This window comes from Trichomycterus rosablanca, chromosome 19 (genome assembly GCF_030014385.1).
Source record: "Trichomycterus rosablanca isolate fTriRos1 chromosome 19, fTriRos1.hap1, whole genome shotgun sequence".
In the NCBI taxonomy this organism is placed as follows: Eukaryota; Metazoa; Chordata; class Actinopteri; order Siluriformes; family Trichomycteridae; genus Trichomycterus; species Trichomycterus rosablanca.
In genome coordinates, this window is record NC_086006.1 from 19136408 (window position 1) to 19159553 (window position 23146).

The 23146-nt window shown below is 40.5% G+C and overlaps 1 protein-coding gene across 1 annotated transcript in view; it reads left to right on the plus strand.

Moving 5' to 3' along the window:
* The window catches only part of nol4lb (nucleolar protein 4-like b), a 183989-nt gene that overhangs the window by 76829 nt on the left and 84014 nt on the right, over window positions 1-23146 (plus strand). Inside the window, exon 5 of the mRNA XM_063015015.1 lies at window positions 13356-13503. Coding sequence (XP_062871085.1) covers window positions 13356-13503 — 148 coding nt within the window. The remainder of the gene's footprint in view (window positions 1-13355; window positions 13504-23146) is intronic.

The following is a 23146-nucleotide window of genomic DNA, read 5'->3' on the forward strand; positions in this document are numbered from 1 at the left end:
CTTAACTTAACTTTTTAAAGTTAATCTGATAGAAAAGTATTTTTTTTTGTTTAGTAAACTTAAATCTTTTAGCACATTTAAATGTGTACTCAAATTAGTACAATGTACTCTGCATTTTAGAGTAGAGCAAAAAAACTTAAATAATTTATGTATGTTGTACTAAAAATGTTTGATTAAATATAAATTCCGGGCTAACAGTGTAGTGCAGGGGTTTTCAACCTTTTTGGACGTGCGTCCAACCCTAAATTCCCCCCACCCCCCTACTCGAACTTGCACCTCAACCCCCCTCCCCACCCTTGATGAAGATGAGAGCAGAAAACGTTACTTCACAGAGCCAAGCCGAGGCAAAAGTACAACAATTGCTAAGTTCGTTAGTTCAGGATACTCTGCTTTGACTGACAGAAAACTTTCAGCTCCATGGGCAGAACGAGTCTGACTCGGCTATGGCTCTGTGGTAATAGCCAATTTAATTAAGTCTGAGCTTTTTAAGGTAAGCGAGTCACACAAAATGTTCCATTAGCTGGTGTTATTTAAAACCGCAACATCATTAATAACAGCAAAAACGGAGAGATGTCTAAGAAAAGAAACTCACACTTTGCTTCATATGAATCAAATCCTGAATCATTTATATCGATACTGTGAACAGAGCATCTCCCACTATACACCTCTCTTAAAGACACACACACGACCTATAACAGCAGTCATTGTGTTCGTCATCTATTTATCTTCAGTTAGCCCTTTTTTTTTTTCTTTTTTTTTTCTCCCTTTTTCTCCCACTTTAACACATCCAGTTTCTACCCGTCAATCATCCTCTCACTAATGCCCCTGCTCCTGATTGGGGAGGACGAGGCTGCTCCATGCCCCCTCCGAAACGTGCACAGCAATCAAACATCTTATCACCCACACTTGACGAACGCAGTACGGTACAGCGCTGTGCACGGAGGGCCACACCCCCTACCGCACTCCTCCCCCATCTCCGTGCAAGTGCCACCAACCAGCCAGCAGAGGTCGTAATCGCACCAGTCTGAGAGTCCCGCTCTGGCTTTTAGTACCGCCCCTTATCTGAACAACAGGCCAATCGTTGTTCATGTAGCCACTCAACCTCACCCGGCAAGGCAAAGCCGAGATTCGATACGATGTATTTGAGATCTCAGCTCTGGTGAACAGCGTGCGCTTTACCGCTGCGCCACCTGAGCGGCAGTTAACCCTATTTTTAAGGATTTTTTCTCAGACTGAACTGGATAACATTAAACGTGCATGTGTGTGTGGTCAGCAAGACTAATCAAGTATGTCTCTTGTATGTGAAAAAGATTGCTTTAGTTTTTAGTACCCCAGACAGTTACTCACCCCTCGTCACTTCTCGTGCGTGTTTTCGTGACAAAAGGTAGTTTGAGAGACCAGAGAAGCTCGCCTGCGATTCCAGTTGGCGATACATAGTGTAGTGTGAAATCCTCTATCGCCGATCAGTCATGTAGTGTGAAAGCCACAGCGACTTGAAAGACTCCCGATTACAAGAGATCCAATTGCGTAGAGTGAACTGTACACCGACCTGACAACTTGGAAAGCTGGTAGTGTGAACTTGACATTAGTATGTAATGTTCTGCTATAAAGTCAAAGTGGGGCTATGTTTCAAATGTAGCAACTTAAACAAGCTTCTGATAATAGATCAAATCCACCTAACCTGTCGTCTGAGCATGACTTAATAGAAAGGAAAAGACGCATGGAAATCTGACTTTTTGTACAGAGGGATTGTCAAGGTCAGTTTCACAAATGTCTTTACTTGCTTAGTGGTGCCAAATAGTCAAAATGTCAAATTGTTATACTGATTATATGATCTGAAATAAAAGAACAGACCATTTAAATTCGGTCCCTGACTTGCCCCCATGCGTGTGTGTGTGTGTGTGTGTGATCACGCAGCCTAATCTGACATTTAAACTGAACGAACCCAATAACTTCATCATTTCACATTAAATCGCAATCCATACCATAGAACATTTCTCTTGAATTTTTATTTCTCATCCACGATCGGTTAGCGTCAAGCTTTGTTCTTGGACTGTTTCCATGGTAGCCAATTAGCACACTCTGGTTTCCCCTATTTTTAGTGTCCCAGCAGTCACCAAAGTCTATATGTGAATAGGAGATGCAGACTATAGAAAGGTGGCAAACAGACTAGAAATAATGTCTATAGATGTGAATAAAAATGGGAAAATAGTTCCTACTAGTTGAAACAGTAGTTGAAAAGTTAAAACAGTAGGTAGAATGAAGTATTCTTTATTTTAAAGACCCTGCCCAGTGTTAATTTGGGATGTTATTTCATTAACAAAGAGCGAATGTACAGGTCTCACACACTAGTGTCACAGTTCAGACTACTAATTCGTTACTCACCCTCACCCGTCCTCAGTGTGTATGCACCAGCCGATTGTTTGCACACTCGTTCAGAGCGTTGAGTACTGCTGTTTTTTGTGTGTGTTCGTTTCCAATTCCCCATGCATATTACAATCCTCTGCTGCTTGCACCACCCCACTCTGGCTGCAGGATTGGCACAGACTGTCGCACGTTCTTCCCCATATGTGTGCAGTTATGGCCGGCTACTTGTTATTTATTGGCCACCAGTGAGGGCTCAGACAAGGCTTTATCAAGTACGGAAAGTCACTCTAATCATCGCTTAGGTCTCCCCAGAGCTCAGCCGGCACCTCAGCCAGAGGTGGGGATGGCAGTATGCAGCAGCAAACGGGACAATCTACAGGCTGTAGTCGGGACAAATTGTGTCTGTTGGATGCCCGGCCAGGTTGGTGGCACAGTTGAGATTCAAACATTGACCCTTTGTAGTAAAGTAAACCTTTTCACGTTAGTGTGGAGTGTTAAAATTGTGCATGTGTAGCTATTTTTTTCAATAATAATGTGGATATTTTGCATCACATCTAGTATAAAAATAGAACTTTGTTTATCACCTTATATATTGTCGGGAAGACTGTGTAGAGCCTGTGATGAACTGATGAACTGTACATTATAAATGCTGAACTGATTCTCTTCAAGGTGTTAATGTTTATATTACTGTTCCACATTACTGCCACGTTCACAATGACATGTTTTTAAATCAGTAAAAAAGACAAAATTAGCATCCCTTGATGAACTTGATATAGATATTGAAAATTCACTATTGGTATTATGTTGTAGAGTAATAATGTGCTGTATATACAACACTTACCAGGTTTAATTGCACCCGCCAATAGCTTTGTTTTAGACTTTTTCCAAAGTAAATCTGATTGAGAAAGAGAGTGAGTGAGGGGGAAAAGAGCAGCCAAGTTTGAGATATTAGAGAAGAAGCAGACAGGAAGAGTTTGCTTTCTAACTTGATTAGCCTGAAATGGTCGTGGCACAGATCCGGCTGCTGCTCTGAAAGCTTCCTCAACGACACCAGCATGAGCTGCCCATTGCACTGCAGGGTCTTGGCAGGTCATTGAAAACAGTATTACTGAATTAATAATAATTAGGTCCAAGTTATTGGATTTTAAATGCTGGTTTACTGTTTCTCCTCTTGCTCCTGTAACAAAAGAATTTTGAAAAGTATTTATCTGGCATCACTACTAGCCAAACTTAGCAAAATAAAAAATGTTTTATCTATTTTTTTATTTTTTAATAATATCTATAATTTGACATTTAACATTTAAGGGTTAAATTATAGAAGCTTGCCGTCTGCTGTTGCTGGTTGGTGATTGGTCAGTTTTTAACAAATGGTAATTCTTGCTCGTGGGAAATTCACTGAATCCATAATAGAGGTATACCATAGTATTGTCTGATTTTGTTTGATGTAGTTGGTTTAGCCCATTTGAGAATCACTGACCTAGAAAATAATTTGTATGAATTAGATAGTAAACAGGTGAAAATATAATTTATGAGAAATAAAAGCATAATAAAAGAAATTAAAAGTCCTTCAATTATCCTTTCATTCCGTCTATGTTGGAATGAAGTCTGCTGATAGTGAGTTCTTAACGGTTCAATCACTGCAGATTCCCATCTCATCCAGCAGTACAGCAGGAACAGCATTGTTATCATGACGGCTTCAGTTGATACTAAAAAGAAAAAAAGCAGATTTTTTTTTTTTTAAGTAACAGTAATAGGCTTAGGGCAGGGGTGGGGAACCTTTTATCCACCGAGGGCCAGATTAATAATTACATATCTGGTCACGGGCCACATACTACAATGATGCAACACACAGCCAAATAATACAGGCTTTATAAATTATGCTGATGGCATGTAGTGCTTATATTTGATCTCAGACTTACCTTATCATCATTTCAATGTGACGGTAGTGAACTCACCACATAACTCACCTCAGTCACACTGTCCAGTTCCTTTCTGGGTCGTGTGAAGGAAGTTCGCTGTGCAATCAAATTATGTTTGAGCACCTTTATTTCCTCCGCTCGTTCCGATCCCTGCAGAGTGCTATACTTTGCGTGTTTGGTGGTATGATGTCTTTCAATATTATTTTTCTTTAGAACAGCGAGAGATTCTCCACAAATTAAACATACTGGTTTTCCTTTCACTTCTACAAAAAAGAAATCCGTTGTCCTTTTTTCTTGAAAGACTCGACATTCATCATCAACTTTCCTGCGCTTCGACATTTTTACAAACTTAAACCAGAAAGACGCAGCTAACCGGACGAACCTACAGTCACGGTTGTCGCAGCTCATTGGTTAATTTGATATACGCGTCATCATTAATTGCGGAGACAGAGACGCCTGGGCGGCTTTGTTTACCTTGTTGCTACGCGACACTGAAACGGATTATGCGGAACAGATGATTATGATGATTAATAAATTAGTAAATTAAAAACAATAACATGTAGGAAATATATGGCGGGCCACATTTGATTGAGCGGGGGGCCGTATACGGCCCGCGGGCCGGAGGTTCCCCACACCTGGCTTAGGGTGTGCCGGTCGCTTGGTGGGTAGCACTGTCGCCTCACAGCAAGAAAGTCCTAGGTTCGATCCCCAGGCCGGGTCCTTTCTGTGTGGAGTTTGCACTTAATTAAATGTAAATGTAAAAGGTAAATGGGTGTGTGCATGTGTGTCTGCCCTGCGATGGACTGGCGCCCCATCCAGGGTGTTACTGTGTGCCTTGTGCCCATTGAAAAGCTGGGATAAGCTCCAGCACAACCCGGGTGCTCCGGTTTCCTCCCACAGTCCAAAGACATACAAGTGAGGTGAATTGGAGATACTAAATTGTCCATGACTGTGTTTGATATAACCTCGTGAACTGATGAATCTTGTGTAATGAGTAACTACCGTTCCTGTCATGAATGTAACCAAAGTGTAAAACATGACGTTAAAATCCTAATAAACAAACAAACAACTATGTGTTTAGACGCTAGTAATCTCACATGTAGTAGTCCTAACGTTTATATTATTATTTTATTATTGTTATATTAATAAAACATGCATTTTGAGAATGCTTTTTTAAACCTAATGCAAGTAGGGATGTTTTTATGAATGTGGGGTGGTCTATTATTTTACTAGGCTACAAGGCCTCTGAGTCCTCCTAAACAATTTGTGGACATTGAGTTATTCTCTGTTAAATTTAAAAATGACTTTTTTCACTTCCAAACGAAACTCCTAGCCTGCTGCTTTTTATTACTCTAAATACATAAACACCACTAGCGGGCCAGCCTTGCTAATTAACCTTTTCTTGAAACTGTGTGTTTGTGTGTGTCTGGCTTTTAATTTCTTATTTCTGATCCCTCAACTCTTCACAGTGCAGGTTGTAATTCAATCTGTGCCAGTCTACTAAACATGAAAGGCTGAGGAAAAAAAAGGAGATAAATGTCCAGGCCAAGTGAAGAGCGACTCTCAAGGTTGTCTGTTCACCATGTGCTTTTTTTTTTTTCTTCATATCTTTCCCAACAAAAGTCACAAAGAAAACCTTAACAGAACCAAAGGCTGCTTGCTCTTATCTGGTCCAGTCAAAAACACACCGCACAAAAAGAGGCCAGTGGGTACAATACTGCCTCAGTGAAGCAGCCTCTCTGTAAATCTTGTTGATGAAGGGAGCGAGCCGGGCTGTTTTATGAGCGAGCGAAGCGCACGTGGGGCAAACCTCTGGTCACTCGTTTCACAGAGACAGCAGTTCTTTAACAGGGGGGAAAAACCATCATCTGCATACAGATGAGCGGTATGCATTAACGATATGATTAATTAACAATAAAACTAGCAAAAGGCTAGAAAGATTAAGCTATGAGAATAAGAGGAGATCAGAACTGGAGAGATATACTTGTGTTGTTTAAATTGAATCATCTTTGCTGTGCAGATCACAGAGTCAGAATGGTTAAGTGTGGTCATATGATGGTAATTGAAAGGAGTTAAAGAGATTAAATCAAGCTTTGGTTAGATGATCTGCTCCCTGGTGATTAATGTCATTGGAAAATGTATTGCAGAGGAATTTACAAAGCACTTAATAAAGAAAGCAATAGCGATTACCAGCAATACAGTACCTGATTCAGATCGTGGACAACAGAGCAGCATATCCAGTCTTCTTTGCTCACCTCTGCTCTAGTCATGTCACACTCAGCCACTTGACTCTTACCGCTTGTTCCTGACCCTTCTGAATCCTGCTTGCTTTCATAACACCCTAATGACTGCTGTGACTTTTGCAGCTCTTTCTCTCTCGCTGTTGTAGCACTGCCATTATTTCCAATCTTATGTACCACTCAAACATTTTAACATGTACTTTTGCTCACTGTAAAAGCAAACCTGACTGTAAAGGCTTTGTAGAGTAATACAGGAATTATGCTAATTTTCTACTGGCAGAGAACAGGCATCCAAGCCTCCACTTGATTAGCAACTAAATGCATATGCTCATGCCTGCTTGCCGTGGCTACTTCTTGGCGCATGTACTTCATTCTTGAGGAGCAGCTTCATTTAAATCTAAATACCTGTTGGGAGTGGGACTAGTCCAGGTTTTAGTTAGACAAAGTGATCTTTTCATTTACACTTATGGTCTTATGGATGTAAGTGATCACACTTAGTAGTCCTAACCTTAATCTGGCTAACATTCTCTATCTATTTCCCCGGCTGGAAACAGATTATTGATTTGGCACAGTTTTTACACCGGATGCCCTTCCTGACACAACCCTCCCTATGTATCCGGGCTTGGGACCGGCACTACAATGCACTGGTTCATGCATCCTAGCGGCTAGGTACCTACAGGACAATTCAGTGTGTCCAATTAGCCTGACTGCATGTTTTTGGACTGTGGGAGGAAACCGGAGCACCCGGAGGAAACCCACGCGGACACGGGGAGAACATGCAAACTCTGCACAGAAAGGACCCGGACCACCCGACCTGGGAATCGAACTCAGGACCTTCTTGCTGTGAGGCGACAGTGCTACCCACTTAGCCACCGTGCCGCCCAATCTGGCTATCATTATTATTCTTTTGTTATCAAAACTTAACTTAAATGTAAGTTAACTCATTACTAAGTGAGGATCTTTTATTATGAATGATGGATTTGTAGAGTAATGCAGGAATTGACCGATTACTGTGTAAAAATAGCTATAGTGCATAGTCCTTAATTTTTTGCTATTTTTTTTACTGCCAGAGAACAGGCATCCAAGCCTCCACTTGATTTGCAACTAAATGCATATTTATGCTCGCTTGCCGTGTGAGCCCTTCAAGTGGCCAGATTTTGCCATCAGGGCTCCAATATTGTCCTGCATGTGTATAAGAATCTGCATTATTTAGTGTGAGCCTTCAGCTTAAAAGAAGTGCCAATGAAAGAACCTAAACAAGAATTAAAGAATGGGAGGTGTATGATTTTGCATTAAACATGTAAGTATAATATGAAAACAGCATTATGAGCAATGGTACTGCTGCTGCATGAGTTAGTGTGTGCCAAATACCATGTTATCCATTAAATAGCATTTAAGCCAAATACTCACCAGTGTTGTTATTGCATTTTCGAATATACTGTTTTGTCATTGGTGTGCTTGCTTATACAATCATGGTTAGAATGATGCACCAGGTTGAAGTCTTTTTGTGGTCCTGATGTAGTGCACATTGTAAAATTACTAGGATCACATGATCACTTTTTGACACAGATACCTCTGGCAATGGAATAAAAAGCAAAACTGCATAATTAAATGCCACAGAATCAAGTAGGACATAAATACACATGGATACGTGGAGAGGAGATGGGTGACACGATGCAGCTGATAGAGCAGGCTCCGCGTATGAGTCCTGAGTGCCTGGGTTTGATCCCTGCCCCCTGGTCACTCCACATGCTTAACTCTGCCCAACACTGGATTGTCTCTTTTGTGTCAAATGTGCCAATATTTGGTCATTTAGACAAGATGAAAAACGGCTAAGTGGGTAGCACTGTCGCCTCACAGCAAGAAGAACCTGAGTTCGATCCCCAGGTGGGGCGGTCCGGGTCCTTTTTGTGTGGAGTTTGCATGTTCTCTCCGTGTCTGCGTGGGTTTCCTCCGGGAGCTCCGGTTTCCTCCCACAGTCCAAAGACATGCAAGTGAGGTCAGTTGGACACACTAAATTGCCCATGACTGTGTTTGATATAACCTTGTGAACTGATGAACCTTGTGTAATGAGTGACTACCATTTGTCATGAATGTACAGTAGTGTAAACCATGACGTTAAAATCCTAATAAACAAACAAACAAGATGAAAAATAGGCAATAATGCAATCAGAAATGGTGGCCAGGAGTACAGAAAGATTGGCAGGTCTGCTTAGATGCCAGTCTAGATAAACTTGGTCACAGGGTCACTGAGCTTCTCTTTAATAATAGACACAAGTTGATTGGCATGGGTTGTTGTCAGGTTCCAAGGGTGGCTTTTGCCTATCTAATAAATCAGCCAGCGAGACATGTGAGACTTCATAACATTGGAACGTAGTAGCCCAAGCTCGGCTTTACAAGCATGGCCAATGTCAGGCAAGCAAGGTGAAGTGCACCCACACAGCCTTCTGATGTTCTGAATGCTGAAAAGCTAAATGGGCTTTTTAATGCTCACATGGTTCAAGTCAAAGCCATTGAAGACGTTTTTTTCCTTTCACAGATTTCTATTCAGTGTATCAGCACTCAAAAACCTTGAGGACTTTTTCCCCTCCTGTGCCTTTTCATACTGTTACTGAACTGTCTTTTTGTGTCTTTTTGTGTACTTTTTCTGCATGAATGCATGAGTTTTTACCTCTCCTTTTACTTTTAATGACCTGAATTTGGACTTTTAGTTCAGTTTCTCTGGAAAAAGGGATGAAACTACATATTTCTACATTTAATTTTGGGATGCTAATAGGACCGTCACATTTTTTTTCTGGATTTTTCCCCTTTATCTCCCAAACTATTTGTTTACCATTCTCGATATTGGTATGAGTGTGTTAGACTGTTGATAATTGTTGCCATTACAATTGCAGTGGTACCTTGAAACTCGATGTCAGTTGGTTCTGGGAATGACGTTGAGTTTAAAAGGAGTTTCAAGGTTTATTTTTTTCCATAAGGATGTATGGGAAACCTGTTAATGTGTTCCATGGTCCCATGAAACTGCCTATATTTTAGGCTAATGTAAAATAATGGGGTTGTTTTTGACACATATACACTGAAAATAACACAAATATAATATAAAAACACTGAGATACAATTGAAAACAGTTAAAAATGAATAACTGTTGCACAAAGTTTAATGTGACTTATTGTACTAAAACGAGCGAAGAACTTCATTAGTGGAGAGAACTTATGAGCACTTATGACAACTTATTAGGAGAGGTTTGGTGTTTCTAGGTCATCATTTTAATAAATTGTCACGGTAAGCTTTTTTTTGAAAGATAAGGGTTTTAGACTCTCTCAGAAAAGCGGATTCTTACCATTGTTCAGAACCCCGAGCTACAACACAAGTTTAATAGTGAAAATCCAGATAAACACAGATACATGTGGTGCTTTCAGAGTGAATTTGACAGTTATTTCACACAAATGCAGATTTGTCTCATATTCGCACTTTGATGACGTCTTACTACAAGCCAGTAAGAAGGTAAACACGTTGACTTTACGGGAAATGTTGAGTAAGGGTACAAATTTCTCGACGAAGGGCGTCGAGTTTTAAAGATTTTGAGTTTAGGGGATGCTGAGTTACAAGGTACCACTGTATAATCATTGGTGTGTTGTGATGCTGTTTTCTTCATTTAATTATTTATCTTTTAACCTTGTAAAGCATGATAAGAATTAGGGATGCTGATGGTTCACAGGTTAGAAGTCATTATTTAATTATGCTATCTGTGATGTTTGGAACTGAGAGCAAAGCTACTAGTCCCACACAAGCAGTCCAGACAGTTTGAACCGATTCGAGACTCATGGCCAGTACACATGCACCAGTTGTCTATTTACTAGGGGTGTCTGTGATTAACAGGTTAACCATTAGCCGTCCATGCTTATAAACTTATAATAACTACACTAATGTTTTCAGAAGAAGTTTGAAGTAATTGAAAGCGTTTCTGTTCCTATTTCTGTTCCTATTTTTCTGCGCTGCAATGCACTGAATGCACACAGATCAGATCCAGAAAAAATCCAGTATGTAGCAAAAAAAATCTGTTGATGCTTTTATTACTTCCCTGTGGTGGTTAAGGTAACGTAAATAATTTATGGAACGTGTTTCACTTCAGGGCGTGCACAAGGGGTGGAACTTCTTGGAAAAACCTGTTGAGAGACATACTAAGAAGGAAGAAACACATGTACACACTGATGTGGCAAGTTTTCATGTGTGGTTACCATGGTCACACAAAAATGTGATATTTTTGTTTTTTAATCACTCGTCGTTTGTAGTTTTGTAATCACAAGAGAGTGCATGCTGTGTCAAATTGTGTTGCTTAAAACAGATTTTACAGTGAATATAGTCTACACATCCCTGTTACAATACAGGTTTGTATGTGATGTAAAAATGACACCAAGATGAATAATTTCTTAACTTTTTTTCATCCTTAATCTGTAAAAACAATTTTATGGGGAATAAAAAATAAGAATATGTAATTATATGTAATTGTAATAAAATATTATAATAATTTGGTTGCATACATATGCACATCATTAATCAAATACTTTGTTGAAGAACCTTTTGATTTGATAACAGCATTCAGTCTTGTTGGGTAGGAGTCTATCAGCAAGGGAGGCACATCTTGACTTTTCAGTCTGTGCTCACTCTTTCTTGCATTAATGCTTCAAATCTGTAATATTGCAAGGACATCTCCTGTGCACAGCTCTCTTTAGGTCACCCCATAGATGTTCAATTGGATTCAGGTCTGGGCTCTGGCTGGGCTTTTCCAAAACTTTGATCTCCCACTGGTGAAGCCATTCTTTTGTTGATGTGGACATTTTCTTTGGTTGTTGTGATGCTAAAAAGTGAAATTCCTCTTCATCTTCAGCTTTTTAGCAAAGGCCTAAACTCAAAGATCGGGATCAGGGCCGATCAAGGCATTTTTTAATTGATCAGAATCGGCTTTACTAAACCCGATCTTAATCCCGATCTTTTGTGTTACGTCAGCATGTCCGCTGTGTGGAAATACTTTAAATTGAAAAGTAAAACAAGTCCAACAGTGAAGTGTAACGTCTGCAGTGTGAGCGTTTCACGAGGCGGTGGGAGCAGAGCTGCGTTCATGTGTGAGAGTGTGTGTGAGTTAAGGATCACACCGGTTTACAAAACAACGTAGTGATGCACTCGTTTAATAAAGAAATAAATGCACAGTATATTCACATATTGTCGGGAGCAGAACACTTTATTAACTTCTTCTCTTGCGGTACCGAATAGCCGACAGTTGAGTCAAGCACGCTATTTCATGTTCTATGGAAGGCCTAAAGGATCAAAACACACTCACTTCGTGTACAAACGTCCATCAAACCACTGTCACAATACAAGCACTTTAAGAACTGGCTTTCCTTCATAACAAAAGAGCCTTTCCATTTTATTTTGGTATTCAGGTTTTACTGTAATGCTTTTAAGTAACTTTTTTTCTTATATTCAAGTTAAGCTGCTACACAGATTTCTGTTCATTTTTAGTGTATCACTGCATTAAACATTTTTTTTCTTTGAATGTAAAGTTTAAAGTAAAACTAATTATCTCACTCATTTTGATTAATTTTGTAAAAATACAAAAACATTAAGCAATAGCTTGGATGCAGCATTTTTCCCTTCAGCACTGCAGAGCTATTTAGTTGTTAAACATATACACTGGATTAATTTGAATAACTGTTATGTACTTGAAGTTTGCACTGTGTGAACAGTATTATCTAGTTCTTATCTTGACAATATCTAGAAAATTCAAGTATCGGTTTGAGAATCGGTATCGGATCGGGATCAAAATTAATAATCGGGATCGGTATCGGGAACAAAAAAACGTGATCGGGACATCCCTAAATTATACTTTTGCATTTGGTTTATGAATACAGCTACCCTTGGAACATTTTCTGGGCTGCTATATCTATTTCAAGCCTCTTTTTAGTTTTTCCTAGAATTATCACATCATGCAGTCATTCATATCTCAATCATATAATGGCAAAGGGAATTTTGAATGGAATGCAATATTATTATATGTAGTAAATACATTGCCAAGAAGCGTGGCACCGTGTTTCTTTGATCTCTCTTTCATAATAATGCTATGCAGCCTGTGCCCGCAGTCACATTCTGCAGCATTGAGCATTGTACACAGAATACCTCTCCATTGGTGAATGTGTTTTCTCTTGAGCCCTGTGCACACCATACAACTCTGAATCCCTGGACAGTGCACACTACTAAAATGCTGGAGATTGGGCTGTACACACTGCACAAATGATCACAGAAATGACAACAGAGGCTACAAAGGCTGCAGCTACATGAAACTGTTTGGCGCTGATAAAGTAGTCATTCGTGTATGTTTTTTCCCCCTAACATTTTTAAATGGATGCATGTGGAGAGTCCAGAATTACAGTAAGGGACTTTAATATCTTTATTTATTTATTCAGGCACTTTGCCTAGGTTTCTGCCAAGGTTGCTGTGTCCCAGGTCTTATATCCTTATATTATTCTGTACATACCCAATTTATAAACAAAAGGGTGAAATGAAAGAAAAAAGAATGCAGAGGCTAGATCCAGAACATCCAGTTCTGACCATAATGGCATGTGCAAAGGTTACTTGATTTGCCAATGTTATTGCTCAGTTGAGCAATAACTGATGTTTAAAATGCTCTGATGTTGTAGGACACGCATAACACTCCTGTGGCGAAGCAACCCAAACCAGAGTATACCTGTTGTGTTTAGCATCTATTTTAAAACTGTTCAACATTATAGGTTAATAATGCACACATTCTTTGTCTTGCTGTGCCCATGTGTAGGATGAGAGTTCAGTAAGCAGCGAGGAGTTTGATATGAGCGACCGCACATGGATTTCAGCTGAGCACCATCACGCACTGTCAGACCTAAACCCACCTGCCAGCACAGAAAGAATGCACAGTCCCCAAAACATCCGCAAGGAGGACGACGGTAAGAGCATGTTTTCCTTTCCTTCAGGATGGTGTAAATGAACATTTTTCATGATGACAAATGTTGGCCCCTGCTGCGACATGTAGGGATTTTAGTCAGTGATAATAATCTACCATCATTTATCAGTGGTTGATTCTTAACTGAGTTTTATGTGCTAGGTGTGTGGTGTAGGGAAGAAAACAGTTTAACAAACTGTTACATGAAAAAAACAGTGTGAATTACCAGCAGTCAGTTGTAGGATTTAATTACATTAATTAAATAATAGGCATGCAGGTGGTATCTCAAAGCTACCTTGTCATTTATTGAATCGAAGCATGAGGCAGCTCATCTGAATCAGAATCAGCTTCATTTGCTAAGTATGTTCACACACAAGGAATTTGTTGTTAGCTCTCTACAACAGTGGTTCTCAAACTTTTTAGACCAAGTACCACCCATTATCAAACCAAGACTTCCAAGTACCACCTATGTTTCTCATCACAGAACCACATATGGCACACATTAATTAGGTGTGTGTGTATATATTAGTGGTGGGAATTATGGCTTCTTGAAGGGAGCCGGATCTTTTGGCTCGGTTCCTTTTAAAGAGCCGTTCAAAGAAATGGCTCTTCGTTCTTCGGGAGGCGCTACTGGGTAAACTATAAGACAGCCCCGATATTAATATCAAATGTTGCTACCTTGCCTTAAATGTATTCCTAATTCAAACAACACTTAAACGAGAAAAAAAAGTTACTTCAAAAGGAAAAAAACTACAGAGAAGAGACGTACTGTGGTTGCATCGCATTAAGTTTCAGAACAATCCTCTCTTGTGCAGAGATGTGACTGTGTTTGTTTCTGCTTTAAAACATAAGCGCCATGAAATAATCAGATTTAACACAATTAAACAAGTTTATAGTTTATTTCTCAATTATTTGCCATTATACTACTAGCTCTGTCTCTCTCTCTCTCTCTCTCTCTCTTCTCTCTCTCTCTCTCTCTCTCTCTCAATTCAATTCAATTCAATTTGCTTTATTGACATGACAAATTTACATATTTGTATTGTCAAAGCTTACATTAGTATATATCAATATTTGAAAAAAGAACAAGTATATACATAGAAAAAAAATTGTAAGAAAATATTCAATATGTAGTAAAACAATTGTGTGTGTGTGTGGTGGGTGTGCGATGTGTGTGGTGGGTGTGCGATGTGTGTGGTGGGTGTGCGTGGGGGTGTGTGTTCGGGGGGTGGGTGGATATTTTATTTGGTGTTTCACTCACTGTCCCGGAGTGTGTGACACTCCTGTACATATCTGGCTGCAGTGGAGGCTGATGGTCCCTCTCCTAATATAATGGCCAGTTTTTCACTGTCTGTCAGCGTTCTGAAGCCGCTCACCTCTCTTCCAAACTGATCAAAATATTTGTGTCTAATTGTTGTGTATTTTGGGCAGCTTAGAAGGAAGTGCACCTCTGTCTCAACCTCACCTGTCGTGCAGTGACCACACAGTCTCTCCTCTCTGGGGATCCAGGACTTTTTTAACCTGCCTCTCTCGATGGCCAGGCTGTGGTCACTCAGTCTGTATTTGGTGAGGATCTGTCTCTGCTTCGTATCTCGGACAGTGAGGAGATACGTGGCCAGGTTGTATTCATGTTTTAGGGTCAGATAGCAGTTTAGTCTGTTTTGGGATTGAGTTTGGGTTCTCCAATGTTCCAGATAAGTGTTTTTGAGGTGTTTGATAATTTGGGTGATTCTGATTGGTGTTTGGGAAGCAGTGCTGGTCAGAGAGTTAGGGTTGTTAGGGGTCAGTGTGTTGGTCAGTCTCTGGACCAGCTGACACAGGGGACTCTTTTCAGGGTAGAGCTCTTGGGATTGGAGTGCCTGAAACTGCAGGCTTGTTGTGGGACTGGATTTTAGGTGCATCCAGAATTTAAGGGCTCTTTTTTTAATATTAATAACTAATGGGTATCGGCCTAATTCAGCCCTGCATGCGTTGGTTGGGGTTTTTCTCTGTAAGTGTAAAATCATTCTGCAGAATTCTGCATGCAGGACTTCAGTGGGATGCTTGTCCCATCTAGTGTAGTCATGATGACTGAGTGGACCCCATACTTCACTACCGTATAGCGCAATGGGCAGGATTATACTATCAAAGATCTTTAACCAGATTCTAATTGGGATGTCAATCTTAATGAATTTGTTTTTAATTGAATAGAGGGCTCTGCAGGCCTTCTGTTTCAGTGCATCCACTGCCAGACCGAAGCCTCCTGAGGCGCTGATTTTGAGCCCCAGGTAATCATAAGAAAGGGTGTGGTCTAGGGCGGTGTCTCCTAGATTGAAAGTGTACCTGCTCTCCTGAGATCTGGCTTTCTTTTGGAAGATCATGATTTTAGATTTATCAGGATTTACCGTCAGGGCCCAGGTCTGACAGTACTTCTCCAGCAGATCCAGATGCTGCTGAAGCCCCTTTTCTGTGGGCGACAGCAGCACCAGGTCATCCGCATAGAGAAGAAATTTAACTTCCGTTTTATTTAGTGTCAGGCCGGAATTTGCAGATTGCTCCAATAACACCGCTAAATCATTGATATAGATATTAAATAGAGTAGGAGACAAGCTGCAACCCTGCCTGACACCACGCCCCTGAGTGAAGACCTCAGTCATTTTATTGCCAATTTTTACTCCACATTTATTATTGACATACATTGATTTAATGATGTCATAGACTTTACCCCCTACACCATTTTGGATAATTTTATAATATAATCCTTCTTGCCAGATTAAATCAAATGCTTTTCTAAAATCTATAAAACATGCAAAAACTTTAGCATGATTTAGTTTGTGTAGATGTTGGTGGATTAGGGTGTGTAGGGTGTAAATATGGTCAGTAGTGCGATGATTTGGTAAAAAGCCGATCTGTCCATTACTCAGGACACTGTGCTCGGTAAGGAAGGCCTGTATCTGGGCGTTAATGATACAGCAGAACACCTTCCCCAGGTTACTGCTCACACAGATGCCTCGGTAGTTGTTGGGGTCGAATTTGTCTCCACTCTTATAGATTGGGGAAATAAGCCCCCTGTTCCAGATCTCAGGAAAGCAGCTGGATTGGAGAACGATATTGAACAACCTGAGCAGAGCCTGCTGTAGCTGAGGACTGCTGCACTTCAGCATCTCGGTCCTGATGCTGTCAGGTCCGCAGGCTTTTCTGGATTTGAGTTTTTTAATTTGGGTATTCAATTCTTCCTGTGAAATTTGGTGATCAATTGGGTTCTGATAGTTTTTTATGGTAGATTCTAATATATTTAGATTTTCTATGATTTTTTGCTGTTCTGAATTAAAATCGTCTGGTGGTAATTGCTCATATAATTGTTCAAAGTGCTCTCTCTCTCTCTCTCTCTCTCTCTCTCTCTCTCTCTCTCTCTCTCTCTCTCTCTCTCTCTGTGTGTGTGTGTGTCTCGCGCTCCGTGATACTGAAAGTGTTTCGGATTTGAATATCGACAATAAACAGCTCTTATTACAATTTACGATTAATTCCCTCTACTGATGTGAAGCTGAATGGGTGGATTACAGTCTAGAACTGCGCAGAAATAAAAGACTCGGTTCCTTTCGTTCATTTCAAAGATCCGTTCAATAGAATCGGATCGTTCGCGAACGACTCATCACTAGTATATCTGCAGTTACCACTGATCATTTCAGTGAGTGCGCCTGTTTAGCGGAGCAGCCTCGTGATGTCAGGATCGAGATCAGTGAGATTCAAACGCAGATCTGCTCTGATAAAAGCGAGAGACCTACTGATAACTACTTATAACTTTTCTGAAATTTCGAGATGGAAACCGCGAACGTGAAGTATAGACGTAATGAAGTACGGTGGCTGCGTAGCCCCGAATATTTTTAAAAACACATTCGTTTTAATTAAACTGATTTTATTAAAACAGAATTATAAGAACTTTGAAACAGATTTTATTAGTAATTTAATTTTTTTTACATTTATAATTATTAAATTATTTATTTTTTCGGTGCATGTAATTACTTTTCCGAGATTATCTGCCGTACCACCTCGTGCTGCTTCACGTAACACCAGTGGTACGCGTACCACAGTTTGAGAACCACTGCTCTACAACATACAAACAATACAATATACACACAAAACCATATGCAGACAAAATTGCATAAGATAAATAGTAACAATTAAAATGAAATTACAGTATTATACAGTATGTATAAAGTGTAGTGTTGCATGTAATAATAAGTTAGATGGCATTTGGAAAAAAAAAACTGTTACTGTGTCTATTTGATTTTGTGTGTAGGGCTCTGTAGCGCCTGCCAGAGGGTAGGAGATTAAAACGTTCGTGCCCGGTTTCCTTGTTTTTGTTTTGCATAAGTCCTGGAGGGTGGGCAAGGGAGCACCGATAATATATCTCTGCTCTTTCCACAACTCTTGGCAATCTGCATCAGTCCTGTTTTGTGGCTGAACCAAACCATACTGTGAAAGATGTGCACAGGACAGATTCAATGACTGCGGTGTAGAACTGTTTCAACAGCTCCGTCCTCATGACACAGAAAGTACATCCTTTGCTGGGCCTTTTTGAGGATGGAGTGGGTGTTGGATCTCCCACTTTAGGTCATTCATTAAATTTTTCCTTTCACTTTTATTGTCGTGTCACATTAACACAGGTGTGAAAGGTTTATATAGCGCTTTTAACCTTAAACATGGTCTCAAATCAACTTTACAGAATCCAGGACCAACAAACCAAAAACCCCTATTGAGCAAGCCGAGGGCGTCAGTGGCAAGGAAATTGTCATTGGAAATTGTAGTTCCCAAGAATCCGAAGGTCTCCACAGTATCATTTTAGAATAATTCAGAATAATGTGTGGTGAGAAATAAAGTTACTCACACATCCACATGTGGTTATATATAGGATTTTTATTTTTTATTATTACACACAGTCTAAATGGGCGCTCTGGTGGAGCAGTGGTCTTGTTACACAAGCACATCACCATTGACACTTGGGTTTGTCCGACAGGTCTAAACAGACGTGATTGGCTATGTTTTAGGGAGTGGCTGAAGCCATGTGATGCATTTGGTTAATTGGGTTATCCTCAACTGGACACTCAGATGGTGCAGTGGTCTACAGCCCACTCCTGCAGAAATCCAGGAATAAATCTCAGCTGTGCTATCAGCTGACTGGGCTTTTACACACACATGGTTGTTTATGTTTGCTAGGGCAGCGGTCCCCAACCTTTTTTGCACCACGGATCGGTTTCATATAAGATATAATTTCACGAACCAGTGGGGGCGGGGGGATTTAAAATAGAATAACTATAATATAGTTATAGTAACTGATGCAGATAGTTACTATATAATGGAAAATCGGTGTGAATCCTGACGCTGCCCCCACCTAGTAGTGATTGGGGACAATAACACCCAAAGAGTATTGGATATTTAATTGCTCTTGTAACTCTAATCTTTAATTATTTATTCTTTCTGTGCGGCCCGGTAATAAATTAGACATGGACCGGTACCGGTCCGCGGCCCCATGGTTGGGGACCACTGTGCTAGGGGGTGGCCGAAGTTGTGTGATGTGTTGCCATTCTGTCCTGGCTTCTTCTGCCTTGCACGCAGTGTTTCTTGGTGTCATTTTACTGTACCCATGAATTAAAACTAAACATGTTCGAAAAAAGATTTCCTCTTCATGATCTCACAAATTCTTACTTGACTTTTTTTTTTTTTTTTTTTTTCCCCACTTTTTCCCCCAATTTTTATCCCCATTCTAGTCATATCCAATTACCCTGATTATGTACTCTATACTGGTTCAACCCCTTGCCGCTGACTGAGGACGCCACTCAACCGAATTGCGCCCCCTCCGGCACGCAATCGGTACAGACTTGCATTTTACACCCGAACGAGCCGAGTTCATACACCGAGAGACACTGCGCACGGAGGGTCACACCCCCCTCAATGTTATTCCTCAGCCCTGTGCAGGCGCCGTCAGCCAACCAGCAGGGGCCGCAGTTGTACCAGTTAAGAGGACCTATGCTCCGACTCTACCCACTAAGCCCATGAACAACAGCCAAACGTTGTTCATACTGCCGCCCAACCCAGTCGGAAAGGTAGAGCTGAGTTTCGATACGATGTATCTAGAAACCCAACTCTGGTGCACTAGCGTACTTTACCGCTGCGCCACCTGAGCGGCTTCTTACTTGACTTTTAAACAGTCATTATTTCAGTGTTGCATAAAATAATCATGATCCGTATTGATCATTATTATACAGCGCTGCCTTCCATTATGACTTTTTTCTTTCTTCACTTTGATTTCCTCCCACTCATTCTTTCTTCCTCAGTTTCACCTACTTTGGCTCTAACTTTTCCATCTTATCTGCATCTTAACAGAAGCTCCGCACCACACTATTGAGAAAATAAAAGTGATGGACTCTGAAATAAAATGATCTGGTGTGTGGGTGCAGAAATACATTTGTATGCTGAAGAGTGAGAATATACTCCGAGTGAAAGGGCCAAGGTGTGGCAGGAACAAATCGATTCTGATCAAACAGCTTTCACTTCCAGTTCCTCCGTTCAGATCCTGCAGGTTCTGCGCAGAGCAGGAAGAACAAGGCAGAGAAAGACAGAGTGTGGATAAAGAGGGTACAGTTGTGTTGAGAGAGGAAGCCAGCCTATTCATATTGCTTAGCTTCAGATGTGTGAGTTCTTTTATAGGGCAACATACCCTGCTCACAGCCCCCAACAGAGTCAGTGAGCGGATACAGTAAAATTAGTTTCTTGTAAACGACTCTTGCTCTGTTTTGTTTATCTTACTGCAACATTTTTGCCTTGACACCCCACCCAGGTTGCAGTAAATCCAGAGTCACAGTGACATCTGGGCTAGAATTAAATATTTATTTATTTATTTATTTATTTATTTATTTATTTATTTATTTATTTATTTATTTATTTATTTATTTATTTATTTATTTATTCATTCATTTATTCATTTTAATCAAGACCACAGGCTAGAGTGGTTAAATATGAATAAAGCTGTAGCTTAGTGGTTAGGGTACTGGACTAGGTACTGGACTAGTAATCAGAAGGTTGCTGGTTCAAGCCCCACTGCTGCCAGATTGCTGCAGTTGGGCCCCTGAGCAAGGCCCTTAACCCTCAATTGCACAGACTGTAACTGTAATGTAAGTCACTTTGGATAAAATCATCTGCTAAACACTGAAAATTGCTGAAAATCAATCTACTGTATAACACTAGCCTGCATCCAGGTTCAAATCTCAGCAGTGCTTATAATTTGGCAGGGCATCTACACAGACATCATTGGCTGTGTCTAAGGATGGAGGGATGGCTATAGATTGGCACCCTGTCCAATGTCTTCTTGTCTTGCACCCAGTGTTTCGCGGTGGAACCGGATCCAGAGCAACCCTGACCAAGATAAAGTAATTAATTAGAATAAATGAGTGTATTACAAACACAGAGACACAATTTATTATTTTTAATTTAGATCTAAAAAATGAGTGTCCTGTTCTCAAATCTATAAAAGTGTTATAAACTAAATAGCCAAAAGTATGTTGCATAAACAGGGCGACACGGTGGCTAGGTGGGTAGCACTGTCGCTTAACAGCAAGAGGGTCCTGGGTTCGATCCCCAGGTGGGACAGTTCGGGTCCTCTCTGTGTGGAGTTTGCATGTTCTCCCAGTGTCTGGTTTCCTCCCACAGTCCAAAGACATGCAAGTGAGGGGAACTGGAGACACTAAATTGTCCATGACTGTGTTTAATATAACCTTGTGTGAACTGATGAACCTTGTGTAATGAGTAACTACCGTTCCTGTCATGAATGTAACCAAAGTAACATGATGTTAAAATCCTAATAAACAAACAAACAAACTTGCATAAACAAGTGTACAAACTAATTATTTAAAACACACTAAATGCTTCTTTTTGTTAGCCATGAATTTACTTCTGTACACACAGCAAGGATCCATAAAGACATGGTTTATTTAGATCGATGTGACAGAACTCTCAGGGCCTCCAAAGAGCCGTGGCCTTAACCCTGTCTAACATCTTTGGGTGTAGCGAAAGCCTGGTCAGAGGAGTTGAGACTGGAAGGAAAAGGCATGTGGATGTGGGTGGGGACATAGTTGTAACTTTATATTAACACACAGGGTTTTGAAATGGGATGTCGAACAAGGTCATGGACAAGTGTCCACATTTCTTCTTGCCATCTAGTGTACATGTCATATGCACACTATTGTACAAAAATAAATATGACATTGATCTGGATTGGTGAATTTCTCAATGCTCCCTGTGCTCCCCTGGTTGGAGCTAAACTGATTAGGTCTAGGCTCCGGTGAGCAACCACACCTGTCTCTTTGAACTCTTCAATCATCTGGGACCTGCTCGGGTATGAGTGGTGGAGAGAGAGTGCGAGAGAATATCAGTTCTAAGAGAACGAGTACAATAATCTGGATTGTTCCTAGAGATGAATTGTTCCTCACATAGAACCATTTTCATTTGTGTCTGGTTACACTTTATAGCCAGATGTTTGAACATAAAACCATTGCCATTTAAGATCACTGGTTTATGGCAGTTTACAGCACAACTCTGATGATCCGTCTATAACGTGGTAAAAACGGTAGAGAGGTTTTTTCCCTCATACTTTTTTACACCTAGTTGATTAATCCTTTGGGATGATTTTGTCTGTAATGTACGTATGTTGAACGAGTCATGCTGTACAAAAATCTGTGAAATCTGTGTGAAGGTTGACACTGAGGTTTTTGGTCTTAAGGCTCTGCTCTTCCCCCACGCCCACAAGCCCGAAATAGAGAGGAGGGGGAGGGATAGGGTATGGGCAGATGGAGTGGAGGAGGATGGGTAGAGAAGAATCTATAGAATATATAGCTTTCTGCCGGGGAAATAACCGATGCTGAAAAGTGATTTTTTTTCCCTTTTTCGCAGAGAAAAACTCCTAGCCTGCCTGAGTGACTAGGATTGCAGGTGGTAAATTGATAGCTAATTGAATCAATTGGATTGTGTGTTTTATTTCGGTGCTAAAATTACCAGTGCCACGAACCTCATTAATTCAGAAACGCCTGTAGGCACCGTCTAAGCACACCTAATCATGGACAATTAAAGCGGCTGAACTTTGCGTGGAAAAAATGGAATGTGATCTGCAACTACCCAGGCTAATTAGATTAATTAAAAGTGGCATGGTGACCATTTCACAACGAAAGGTAAAACAAAAGAACCCTGCTGCATAAATTCACTGCCATATGCAGACGAAGGTGACGCAGTGCAAATCAATACAGATGGTTTATCCCATTGTTGAGCTGATGGAACAGTGTGCATGCTTCCTATTGGGCACCAGGTTCCAGCACCATGGAGAGCACACTTGGTTCTGAGGATGCACAGCCGATACCTCAGGATGCTTTCTATTTCAATAAAGTACATATTATTATCACATACACTGATCAGCCATAACATTAAAACCACCTCCTGGTTTCTACACACACTGTCCATTTTATCAGCACTTTGTAGTTCTACAATTACTGACTGTAGTCCATCTATTTCTCTACATACTTTTTTAGCCTGCTTTTTCACCCTGTTCTTCAATGCCCAGGACCACTACAGAGCAGGAATTATTTAGATGGTGGATGATTCCCAGCACTGCAGTGACACTGACA